We start from the raw sequence: 12,829 nt of genomic DNA on the forward strand, positions 1-12,829 counted from the left end.
CCTGACCTAGTGAGATATACATGGAGGAGGTTTAATACCCTGACCTAGTGAGATATACATGGAGGAGGTTTAATACCCTGACCTAGTGAGATATACATGGAGGAGGTTTAATATCCTGACCTAGTGAGATATACATGGAGGAGGTTTAATACCCTGACCTAGTGAGATATACATGGAGGAGGTTTAATATCCTGACCTAGTGAGATATACATGGAGGAGGTTTAATATCCTGACCTAGTGAGATATACATGGAGGAGGTTTAATATCCTGACCTAGTGAGATATACATGGAGGAGGTTTAATATCCTGACCTAGTGAGATATACATGGAGGAGGTTTAATACCCTGACCTAGTGAGATATACATGGAGGTTTAATATCCTGACCTAGTGAGATATACATGGAGGAGGTTTAATATCCTGACCTAGTGAGATATACATGGAGGAGGTTTAATACCCTGACCTAGTGAGATATACATGGAGGAGGTTTAATATCCTGACCTAGTGAGATATACATGGAGGAGGTTTAATATCCTGACCTAGTGAGATATACATGGAGGAGGTTTAATACCCTGACCTAGTGAGATATACATGGAGGAGGTTTAATATCCTGACCTAGTGAGATATACATGGAGGAGGTTTAATACCCTGACCTAGTGAGATATACATGGAGGAGGTTTAATACCCTGACCTAGTGAGATATACATGGAGGAGGTTTAATATCCTGACCTAGTGAGATATACATGGAGGAGGTTTAATACCCTGACCTAGTGAGATATACATGGAGGAGGTTTAATATCCTGACCTAGTGAGATATACATGGAGGAGGTTTAATATCCTGACCTAGTGAGATATACATGGAGGAGGTTTAATATCCTGACCTAGTGAGATATACATGGAGGAGGTTTAATATCCTGACCTAGTGAGATATACATGGAGGAGGTTTAATATCCTGACCTAGTGAGATATACATGGAGGAGGTTTAATATCCTGACCTAGTGAGATATACATGGAGGTTTAATATCCTGACCTAGTGAGATATACATGGAGGAGGTTTAATATCCTGACCTAGTGAGATATACATGGAGGAGGTTTAATACCCTGACCTAGTGAGATATACATGGAGGAGGTTTAATACCCTGACCTAGTGAGATATACATGGAGGAGGTTTAATACCCTGACCTAGTGAGATATACATGGAGGAGGTTTAATACCCTGACCTAGTGAGATATACATGGAGGAGGTTTAATACCCTGACCTAGTGAGATATACATGGAGGAGGTTTAATACCCTGACCTAGTGAGATATACATGGAGGAGGTTTAATATCCTGACCTAGTGAGATATACATGGAGGAGGTTTAATATCCTGACCTAGTGAGATATACATGGAGGAGGTTTAATACCCTGACCTAGTGAGATATACATGGAGGAGGTTTAATATCCTGACCTAGTGAGATATACATGGAGGAGGTTTAATATCCTGACCTAGTGAGATATACATGGAGGAGGTTTAATATCCTGACCTAGTGAGATATACATGGAGGAGGTTTAATATCCTGACCTAGTGAGATATACATGGAGGAGGTTTAATATCCTGACCTAGTGAGATATACATGGAGGAGGTTTAATATCCTGACCTAGTGAGATATACATGGAGGTTTAATATCCTGACCTAGTGAGATATACATGGAGGAGGTTTAATATCCTGACCTAGTGAGATATACATGGAGGAGGTTTAATATCCTGACCTAGTGAGATATACATGGAGGAGGTTTAATATCCTGACCTAGTGAGATATACATGGAGGAGGTTTAATATCCTGACCTAGTGAGATATACATGGAGGAGGTTTAATACCCTGACCTAGTGAGATATACATGGAGGAGGTTTAATACCCTGACCTAGTGAGATATACATGGAGGAAGTTTAATACCCTGACCTAGTGAGATATACATGGAGGAGGTTTAATACCCTGACCTAGTGAGATATACATGGAGGAGGTTTAATACCCTGACCTAGTGAGATATACATGGAGGAGGTTTAATACCCTGACCTAGTGAGATATACATGGAGGAGGTTTAATATCCTGACCTAGTGAGATATACATGGAGGAGGTTTAATACCCTGACCTAGTGAGATATACATGGAGGAGGTTTAATACCCTGACCTAGTGAGATATACATGGAGGAGGTTTAATACCCTGACCTAGTGAGATATACATGGAGGAGGTTTAATACCCTGACCTAGTGAGATAGACATGGAGGAGGTTTAATACCCTGACCTAGTGAGATATACATGGAGGAGGTTTAATACCCTGACCTAGTGAGATATACATGGAGGTTTAATATCCTGACCTAGTGAGATATACATGGAGGTTTAATACCCTGACCTAGTGAGATAGACATGGAGGAGGTTTAATACCCTGACCTAGTGAGATATACATGGAGGAGGTTTAATACCCTGACCTAGTGAGATATACATGGAGGTTTAATATCCTGACCTAGTGAGATATACATGGAGGAGGTTTAATACCCTGACCTAGTGAGATATACATGGAGGAGGTTTAATATCCTGACCTAGTGAGATATACATGGAGGTTTAATATCCTGACCTAGTGAGATATACATGGAGGAGGTTTAATACCCTGACCTAGTGAGATATACATGGAGGTTTAATACCCTGACCTAGTGAGATATACATGGAGGTTTAATATCCTGACCTAGTGAGATATACATGGAGGAGGTTTAATACCCTGACCTAGTGAGATATACATGGAGGAGGTTTAATACCCTGACCTAGTGAGATATACATGGAGGAGGTTTAATACCCTGACCTAGTGAGATATACATGGAGGTTTAATACCCTGACCTAGTGAGATATACATGGAGGAGGTTTAATATCCTGACCTAGTGAGATATACATGGAGGAGGTTTAATACCCTGACCTAGTGAGATATACATGGAGGAGGTTTAATACCCTGACCTAGTGAGATATACATGGAGGTTTAATATCCTGACCTAGTGAGATAGACATGGAGGAGGTTTAATACCCTGACCTAGTGAGATATACATGGAGGTTTAATATCCTGACCTAGTGAGATATACATGGAGGAGGTTTAATACCCTGACCTAGTGAGATATACATGGAGGAGGTTTAATATCCTGACCTAGTGAGATATACATGGAGGTTTAATACCCTGACCTAGTGAGATATACATGGAGGAGGTTTAATACCCTGACCTAGTGAGATATACATGGAGGTTTAATACCCTGACCTAGTGAGATATACATGGAGGAGGTTTAATATCCTGACCTAGTGAGATATACATGGAGGTTTAATACCCTGACCTAGTGAGATATACATGGAGGAGGTTTAATACCCTGACCTAGTGAGATATACATGGAGGAGGTTTAATACCCTGACCTAGTGAGATATACATGGAGGAGGTTTAATACCCTGACCTAGTGAGATATACATGGAGGAGGTTTAATATCCTGACCTAGTGAGATATACATGGAGGAGGTTTAATACCCTGACCTAGTGAGATATACATGGAGGAGGTTTAATACCCTGACCTAGTGAGATATACATGGAGGAGGTTTAATACCCTGACCTAGTGAGATATACATGGAGGAGGTTTAATACCCTGACCTAGTGAGATATACATGGAGGAGGTTTAATACCCTGACCTAGTGAGATATACATGGAGGAGGTTTAATACCCTGACCTAGTGAGATATACATGGAGGAGGTTTAATACCCTGACCTAGTGAGATATACATGGAGGAGGTTTAATACCCTGACCTAGTGAGATATACATGGAGGAGGTTTAATATCCTGACCTAGTGAGATATACATGGAGGAGGTTTAATATCCTGACCTAGTGAGATATACATGGAGGAGGTTTAATACCCTGACCTAGTGAGATATACATGGAGGAGGTTTAATACCCTGACCTAGTGAGATATACATGGAGGAGGTTTAATACCCTGACCTAGTGAGATATACATGGAGGTTTAATATCCTGACCTAGTGAGATATTCATGGAGGAGGTTTAATATCCTGACCTAGTGAGATATACATGGAGGAGGTTTAATACCCTGACCTAGTGAGATATACATGGAGGTTTAATACCCTGACCTAGTGAGATATACATGGAGGTTTAATACCCTGACCTAGTGAGATATACATGGAGGTTTAATATCCTGACCTAGTGAGATATACATGGAGGTTTAATATCCTGACCTAGTGAGATATACATGGAGGAGGTTTAATACCCTGACCTAGTGAGATATACATGGAGGAGGTTTAATATCCTGACCTAGTGAGATATACATGGAGGAGGTTTAATATCCTGACCTAGTGAGATATACATGGAGGAGGTTTAATACCCTGACCTAGTGAGATATACATGGAGGAGGTTTAATACCCTGACCTAGTGAGATATACATGGAGGTTTAATACCCTGACCTAGTGAGATATACATGGAGGAGGTTTAATATCCTGACCTAGTGAGATATACATGGAGGAGGTTTAATATCCTGACCTAGTGAGATATACATGGAGGAGGTTTAATATCCTGACCTAGTGAGATATACATGGAGGAGGTTTAATACCCTGACCTAGTGAGATATACATGGAGGAGGTTTAATACCCTGACCTAGTGAGATATACATGGAGGTTTAATACCCTGACCTAGTGAGATATACATGGAGGAGGTTTAATACCCTGACCTAGTGAGATATACATGAAGGTTTAATATCCTGACCTAGTGAGATATACATGGAGGAGGTTTAATACCCTGACCTAGTGAGATATACATGGAGGAGGTTTAATACCCTGACCTAGTGAGATATTCATGGAGGAGGTTTAATACCCTGACCTAGTGAGATATACATGGAGGTTTAATATCCTGACCTAGTGAGATATACATGGAGGAGGTTTAATATCCTGACCTAGTGAGATATACATGGAGGAGGTTTAATACCCTGACCTAGTGAGATATACATGGAGGAGGTTTAATACCCTGACCTAGTGAGATATACATGGAGGAGGTTTAATACCCTGACCTAGTGAGATATTCATGGAGGAGGTTTAATACCCTGACCTAGTGAGATATACATGGAGGAGGTTTAATACCCTGACCTAGTGAGATATACATGGAGGAGGTTTAATACCCTGACCTAGTGAGATATACATGGAGGAGGTTTAATACCCTGACCTAGTGAGATATTCATGGAGGAGGTTTAATACCCTGACCTAGTGAGATATACATGGAGGAGGTTTAATACCCTGACCTAGTGAGATATACATGGAGGTTTAATACCCTGACCTAGTGAGATAGACATGGAGGAGGTTTAATACCCTGACCTAGTGAGATATACATGGAGGAGGTTTAATATCCTGACCTAGTGAGATATACATGGAGGTTTAATACCCTGACCTAGTGAGATATTCACTACTATAATACTTATTTTCCACCATCATTTGAAAATAAATACATTAAAAATCCTACAATGTGATTTTCTGGATTTCTTTTTCTCATTTTGTCTGTCATAGTTGAAGTGTACCTATGATGAAAATTACAGGCCTCTCTCATCTTTTTAAGTGGGAGAACTTGCACAATTGGTGGCTGACTAAATACTTTTTTGCCCCACTGTATATATTTATTGGAATTGGAATGGATGCAGACAATTACATTGATGGAAGCAACATTCTTTCTGCAATATTAAACTGATCCTCCCCTTAAATAAAAACAAATATTTATATATATTTTTTTAAAGCCCTTAATTGTCTTCGTTATTCATTAGTATTTTATTATTATACAAATTATTTCGATACATATTCAGAGGCAAACATCAACCCAACTTACCTTAACTGTTGTTCCTTGATGAAGGTTTCTTGATGGAGGTTCCTTGATGAACCCCACTTCCTAAGAAGTTATTTGAAGAACCTTCTGGGGCTGTTTTTTCATTGCCAAGAACCCTAAGGTTCTTCGAGGATCTCAGAAGAACACCAGTTGAACCCCTAATGTTTAGTGTAAGCACAATTTAACCACTACACTAGAGCATCCAGAGGGTATTTTATTAGGATCCACCTTAGCTGTTCCATAAGCAGCAGCTCTTCCACACAAACATAATACAGAATGACATAATACAGAACATCAATAGACAAGAACAGCTCAAAGACAGAACTACATAAAAACAATTAGCCTACATATCAATACATACACACAAACTATCTGGGTCAAATAAGGGAGAGGCGTTGTGCCGTGAGGTGTTGCTTTATCTGTTTTCTGAAACCAGGTTTGCTGTTTATTTGAGCAATATGAGATGGAAGGGAGTTCCAATAATCATGTCTCTATATAATAGTGTACGGTTTCTTGAATTTGTTCTTGATTTGGGGACTGTGAAAAGACGCCTGGTGGCATGTCTGGTGGGATAAGTGTGTGTGTCAGAGCTGTGTGTAAGTTGACTATGCAAACAATTTGGGATTTTCAACACATGAATGTTTCTTGTAAAAAATAAGTGATGTCTCTCCTCAACTCTTAGCCAAGAGAGACTGGCATGCATAGTATTTATATCAGCCCTCTGATTACAATGAAGAGCAAAGGTCTTTCTTAGCAGGACTTGACCACATGACTGGGCAATAATCAAGATAAGATAAACTAGAGTCTGCAGGACTTGCTTCGTGGTGTCCAAAATGCAGACCATCTCTTTGTTACGGTCTTTATAACCACTGAATCTATATGTTTTTACCATGACAGTTTACAATCTAAGATAACAACAAGTAGGTCTAGAGGTCTATAACTAAGGGAATGATTTGTACCAAATAAAATGCTCTTAGTTTTAGAGATGTTCAGGACCAGTTTATTACTGGCCACCCAAAACAGACTGCAACTCTTTGTTGTAAGGGTTTCAGTGACTTCATTAGCTGTGGTTGCTGATGGGTATATGGTCGAATCATCAGCAAACATGGACACACATGCTGTGTTTAATGCCAGTGGGTCTGTGCAGCTGGCTGAACGTTTGATGTCTGTATGTTCTCTGTCCTCTCTGAGGACCACCGAGTGTTCAAGGACCTGCTGAATTATTGTTGGGGTTAGGGACTGAGGTGACCCCTGTGTGTTATTTCACCTCTAGGTGGACCAGCGTGTTTTTAAGGACCTGCTGAGTGAGAAGCTGCCCAGACTCCACGCCCACTTTGACCTCTACAAGGTTGACTCCTCCCTCATTACCTTCAACTGGTTCCTGGTCCTCTTCGTAGACTCAGTGAACTCTGACCTCCTCTTCAAGATCTGGGATGCCTTCCTGTACGAGGGACCCAAGGTAGGCTGGATAACATGGTAGAATGGTTAACAACGTAAGATGATAGGATGGTTAACCTCTCTGGGATATGTGGGACGCTGGCCAACATCCAGTGAAAATGCAGAGCGTCAAATTCAAATAAATTACTATAAAAAATTTAACTTTCATGAAATCACACATGCAATACACCAAATTAAAGCTACACTTTTTGTGAATCCAGCCAATATGTCAGATTTCAAAAAGGCTTTACGGCAAAAGCAAACGATGCTAAAACACCGGTTCCAACTTGCGCAACGTGACTACAAAATATCTCATAAGTTACCTGTAAGCTTTGTCCAAACATTTCAAACTACTTTCCTAATACAACTTTAGCTTTTTTTTTAACGTAAATAATCAATCAAATTGAAGACGGGATGATCTGTTCTTCAATTCCGGAGGAAAACAAAGGGTAGCCAGCTTTCAGGGTTAGAATTAGCGTTAATCTGCCATAGGAAGCTGACTTGGGTGTCATTTTACAGTGACTTTCATGGCTATGTCGCTCCACAGATCATCTTCCGCTTCGCCCTCGCTCTCTTCAAGTACAAGGAGGAAGAGTTTCTGAAGCTTCAGGACTCCATGGCCATCTTCAAGTACCTCCGCTATTTCACCATAACTATCCTGGACTGGAGGTACAGTACTCTCAACCTACCGAATTCTCTCTGCGTATTGAGTCATGTCTGTCTCTCTGCGTATTGAGTAATGTCTGTCTGCGTATTGAGTCATGTCTGTCTCTCTGCGTATTGAGTCATGTCTGTCTCTCTGCGTATTGAGTCATGTCTGTCTCTCTGCGTATTGAGTAATGTCGGTCTCTCTGCGTATTGAGTCATGTCTGTCTCTCTGCGTATTGAGTCATGTCTGTCTCTCTGCGTATTGAGTCATGTCTGTCTCTCTGCGTATTGAGTCATGTCTGTCTCTCTGCGTATTGAGTAATGTCTGTCTGTCTGCATATTGAGTCATGTCTGTCTCTCTGCGTATTGAGTCATGTCTGTCTCTCTGCGTATTGAGTCATGTCTGTCTCTCTGCGTATTGAGTCATGTCTGTCTCTCTGCGTATTGAGTCATGTCTGTCTCTCTGCGTATTGAGTCATGTCTGTCTCTCTGCGTATTGAGTCATGTCTGTCTGACTCATTAGAATGACCCGTAATACTGTGTTTACTGTAGATGCTGATCAAGTCTAATGTTGACTTTCTTGACAAATATGAAAACTAATTTGAAGTCTGTTGTGTGTCTGTGTATCTGTGTGCGTCTCTCTCCCTCCCTGCAGGAAGTTGATGAGCATAGCGTTTGTGGACATGAATCCGTTCCCCCTGAGACAGATCCTTAACCGCAGGACCTTCCATCTGGAGAAGGTTAGACTAGAGCTGACAGAGCTTGAGGCCATCAGACAAACCTTCCTCAGAGAGAGAGACACACACACCGACGCACGCACGCTGTGTAGCGACGATGAGGAGGACAACTAGCCAATCAGGGCCCAGGCCAACTAGCACATCAGTAGAGAGACTGACCACGGCCCCCGACGCACGCACGCAAGCTTTGTAGCGACAACTAGCACACAGCCTGTCAGGGTGCAGTGCCTGCAGACTCCAGCCAATCAGGATCCAGGTCTGTGTGATTCTATCGTATCACCAGCCAATCAGGGCCCTAGCCTGGCTATCCCGCCCACCTTCAGACCAAACAGACGCTGTCATGAGTAATGACCCACCATGATGACCAGTAATATATATATCCACATACTCCCCACTCTCTGCTACGCTGGACCTGTCACCTCCATGTTCTCCACATGCTGAACCCTGTGGCTTGGACCTGTCACCTCCATGTTCTCCACATGCTGAACCCTGTGGCTTGGACCTGTCACCTCCATGTTCTCCACATGCTGAACCCTGTGGCTTGGACCTGTCACCTCCATGTTTTCCACATGCTGAACCCTGTGGCTTGGACCTGTCACCTCCATGTTCTCCACATGCTGAACCCTGTGGCTTGGACCTGTCACCTCCATGTTCTCCACATGCTGAACCCTGTGGCTTGGACCTGTCACCTCCATGTTCTCCACATGCTGAACCCTGTGGCTTGGACCTGTCACCTCCATGTTCTCCACATGCTGAACCCTGTGGCTTGGACCTGTCACCTCCATGTTCTCCACATGCTGAACCCTGTGGCTTGGACCTGTCACCTCCATGTTCTCCACATGCTGAACCCTGTGGCTTGGACCTGTCACCTCCATGTTCTCCACATGCTGAACCCTGTGGCTTGGACCTGTCACCTCCATGTTCTCCACATGCTGAACCCTGTGGCTTGGACCTGTCACCTCCATGTTCTCCACATGCTGAACCCTGTGGCTTGGACCTGTCACCTCCATGTTCTCCACATGCTGAACCCTGTGGCTTGGACCTGTCACCTCCATGTTCTTCACATGCTGAACCCTGTGGCTTGGACCTGTCACCTCCATGTTCTCCACATGCTGAACCCTGTGGCTTGGACCTGTCACCTCCATTTTTTCCACATGCTGAACCCTGTGGCTTGGACCTGTCACCTCCATGTTCTCCACATGCTGAACCCTGTGGCTTGGACCTGTCACCTCCATGTTCTCCACATGCTGAACCCTGTGGCTTGGACCTGTCACCTCCATGTTCTCCACATGCTGAACCCTGTGGCTTGGACCTGTCACCTCCATGTTCTCCACATGCTGAACCCTGTGGCTTGGACTTGTCAGCTCCATGTTCTCCACATGCTGAACCCTGTGGCTTGGACCTGTCACCTCCATGTTCTCCACATGCTGAACCCTGTGGCTTGGACCTGTCACCTCCATGTTCTCCACATGCTGAACCCTGTGGCTTGGACTTGTCAGCTCCATGTTCTCCATATGCTGAACCCTGTGGCTTGTTGTGGATCAAAGCACTCTTGGCCAAATGTTTTTTCAATTACTTCCAATCTTTTGTAAACGTGTTAATCTGTTTGTTGTGGCTGAGGGACATTGAGCTGAGAGATTGACATGACAACCACAGTGTTATTCTGTCCCACAGCCATACAGCTGTGATTGCAGAGCTGGATCATGCCAATCTGAATCAGTATTTTTCTAATAAATCATTGTGCTCTTTTGGAGAGGAGGGACTGATTTGTATTCGTAGATAACCTGACTGCTATAGCCCTCTCAAAGTATAGGTAGGTGTGTTTCTTGTTTCCAGTTTGGTTTGTAGGACTATGCTGCTGCAGTATACTGTAACCAGTAACCAGTAACCGTAACAGTAACCAGCAAGCCTTGTTGGTAGCCCCTGTCTGTCTACGAAGCACTTGAACCACTTTTACCAAAACGTCTATTGATTGGCGCTTTACATAGAAACCTTGGACCAATAATAGTCCATCATTCCAGACTCCAGTACATTTCCAGAAATGCTGTCCCTCCCCTTCCCGTTGAACGAAGGATGAGGAACAGAGGCAGAACCCGGATTCACCTCAACCCTGTCACAGGGCAGGAGTTATTGTACTCTGCACAGCTTCAAGTCCCTCTGCGGTAACATACTGTCATATCACCATCACGTGGTGTTAATAAGGGGACATTTTATGAGGGAATCTACTAGTCTGAGTATCACCTGTCTTTCTCTTCCTGTTTACATTTTCCCTTGACTTTTTCTTCACTTATATTTGTGCTTTCCAGACCCATCAAATGTTGTTTCTTCGATATTTGTTCTGAAATGTTTCGGCACATCTACACTGACTAGACCGAACATTAGGAACCAGTTTCTAATATTGAGTTGCATCCCCACCCCCCTGTTGCCCTCAGAACAGCCTCACATGGTTGGGGCATAGACTCTACAAGGTGTCTAAAGCGTTCCACAGGGATGCTGGTCCATGTTGACTTCTACAAGGTGCCGAAAGTGTTCCACAGGGATGCTGGTCCATGTTGACTCCGATGCTTACCCACAGTTGTGTCAAGTTGGCTGGATGTCCTTTGGGTGGTGGACCATTCCGGATACACACAGGAAACTGTTGAGCGTGAAAAACCCATCAGTGTTGCAGTTCTTGAAACAAACTGGTGCGCTTGGCACCTACTACCATACCCCGTTCAAAGGCACTTCAATATTTTGTCTTCCCTATTGATCCTCTGAATGGCACACACACACAATCCATGTCTCAATTGTCTCAAGGCTTAAAAATCCTTCTTTAACCTGTCTCCTCCCCTTCATCTACACTGATTGAAGTGGATTTAACAGGTGACATCAATTAGTGATCATAGCTTTCACCTGGATTGTCTGTCATGGAAAGATCAGGTGTTCCTAATGTTTTGTCCCCTCAGTGAATGTTTCCACTTAATTTAGTATTAGATTATTGAGTGGCCAACTATATCGAATGTGACTTTTTTTTTATACAAATGGAGAATTGTGGTGTCGCACAATGCAATATAAACAATGAAATGTTGTCTTACTGTACTGTGAGAGGTGTGTTTTCTCTGAGAGCTGGTCTCTCTAGGAACCATCTGATGTCGAGTTGAGTGCTGTACCCATCCATCATGTTACCATGGTTTCACTTACCTATATAGGTTTATTGTTTGACAGGATTGCACCCAGCATTAAAAACACAGGTTATACTCACTTTAACTTCACACACTTCCTGTTGACCAATCAATTTAACTTCACACCATAGCCTTCCTGTTAACCAATCACTTTAACTCCATACCCTTCCTGTTGACCAATCACTTTTTGTATTTGTTCCAATGTTCATTTCTTTGATCAAGTATTGTATCACCTTGTATCTCAGCTGGTTTCTTTCTGTATTCCATAAGCTATCCCACTCCCTTGTTATTGCTGTTGTAAGGATGGAGGTGTGTCTAACCCTGTGCATGACCACTCCTCAATCCTAACACTCTTTTTAAAGCAACACACACAATCATCTAGTGCCATTTGCAACCTTCCACAAAACCGTCAGGACACTTTCTCTTGTATCTATGAATATTGAATATCATTTCCACAGAATTCTTATTCAACTGATCGTGACCGAAATGGCCCACTATCAACACAAATATTTTATATGAGTTGTATGATCATCATCACCTAATAAACATTGTTATAGCTTACTGTGCACATTTGTCTTAATGCTGTTATGTACTTTCTACAGAGAAAGGATCCTTGACTTTTCCACATTTTGTCTCTGGCCTAAACACAATGTCAAAGTGGAATTGTGTTTTTTACAAATGAATAAAAATGAAAAGCTGTAATGTTTTGAGTCAATAAGTATTCAACCCTTTTGTTACATCAAGCCTAAATCAGTTCAGGAGTACAAATGTGTCACATAAGTTGCATGTACTCACTCTGTGTGAAATAATAGTGTTTAACATGATTTTTTGAATGACTACCTCATATCTGTAAGGTACCTCAGTCAGGCAGTGAATTTCAAGCACAGATTCAACCACAAAGACCAGGGAGGTTTTCCAATGCCTCACAAAGAAGGGCACTTATTGGTAGATGGTTAAATATATTTTTTAAAGCAGACATTGA

The 12,829-nt window shown here is 42.4% G+C and overlaps 1 protein-coding gene across 2 annotated transcripts in view; it reads left to right on the forward strand.

The window, feature by feature from the left end:
* The window catches only part of LOC139406272 (TBC1 domain family, member 2B), a 132,274-nt gene extending 119,728 nt beyond the window's left edge, over positions 1-12,546 (forward strand). Inside the window, exons 14-17 of one of the 2 annotated variants that reach the window (XR_011633970.1) lie at positions 7,138-7,323; positions 7,849-7,970; positions 8,605-11,154; positions 11,204-12,546. Coding sequence is in view for 1 of the 2 variants with exons in the window: in XM_071148726.1 (XP_071004827.1) it covers positions 7,138-7,323; positions 7,849-7,970; positions 8,605-8,800 (504 nt within the window). In the remaining variant the exon portion in view is untranslated. Of the gene's footprint in view, positions 1-7,137; positions 7,324-7,848; positions 7,971-8,604 lie in introns of both variants that reach the window. The other variant, XM_071148726.1, reaches the window with a different exon arrangement.
* The last annotated feature ends 283 nt before the right edge of the window (positions 12,547-12,829 follow it).

The sequence above is a fragment of the Oncorhynchus clarkii genome, chromosome 4, assembly GCF_045791955.1.
Source record: "Oncorhynchus clarkii lewisi isolate Uvic-CL-2024 chromosome 4, UVic_Ocla_1.0, whole genome shotgun sequence".
NCBI lineage: Eukaryota > Metazoa > Chordata > Actinopteri > Salmoniformes > Salmonidae > Oncorhynchus > Oncorhynchus clarkii.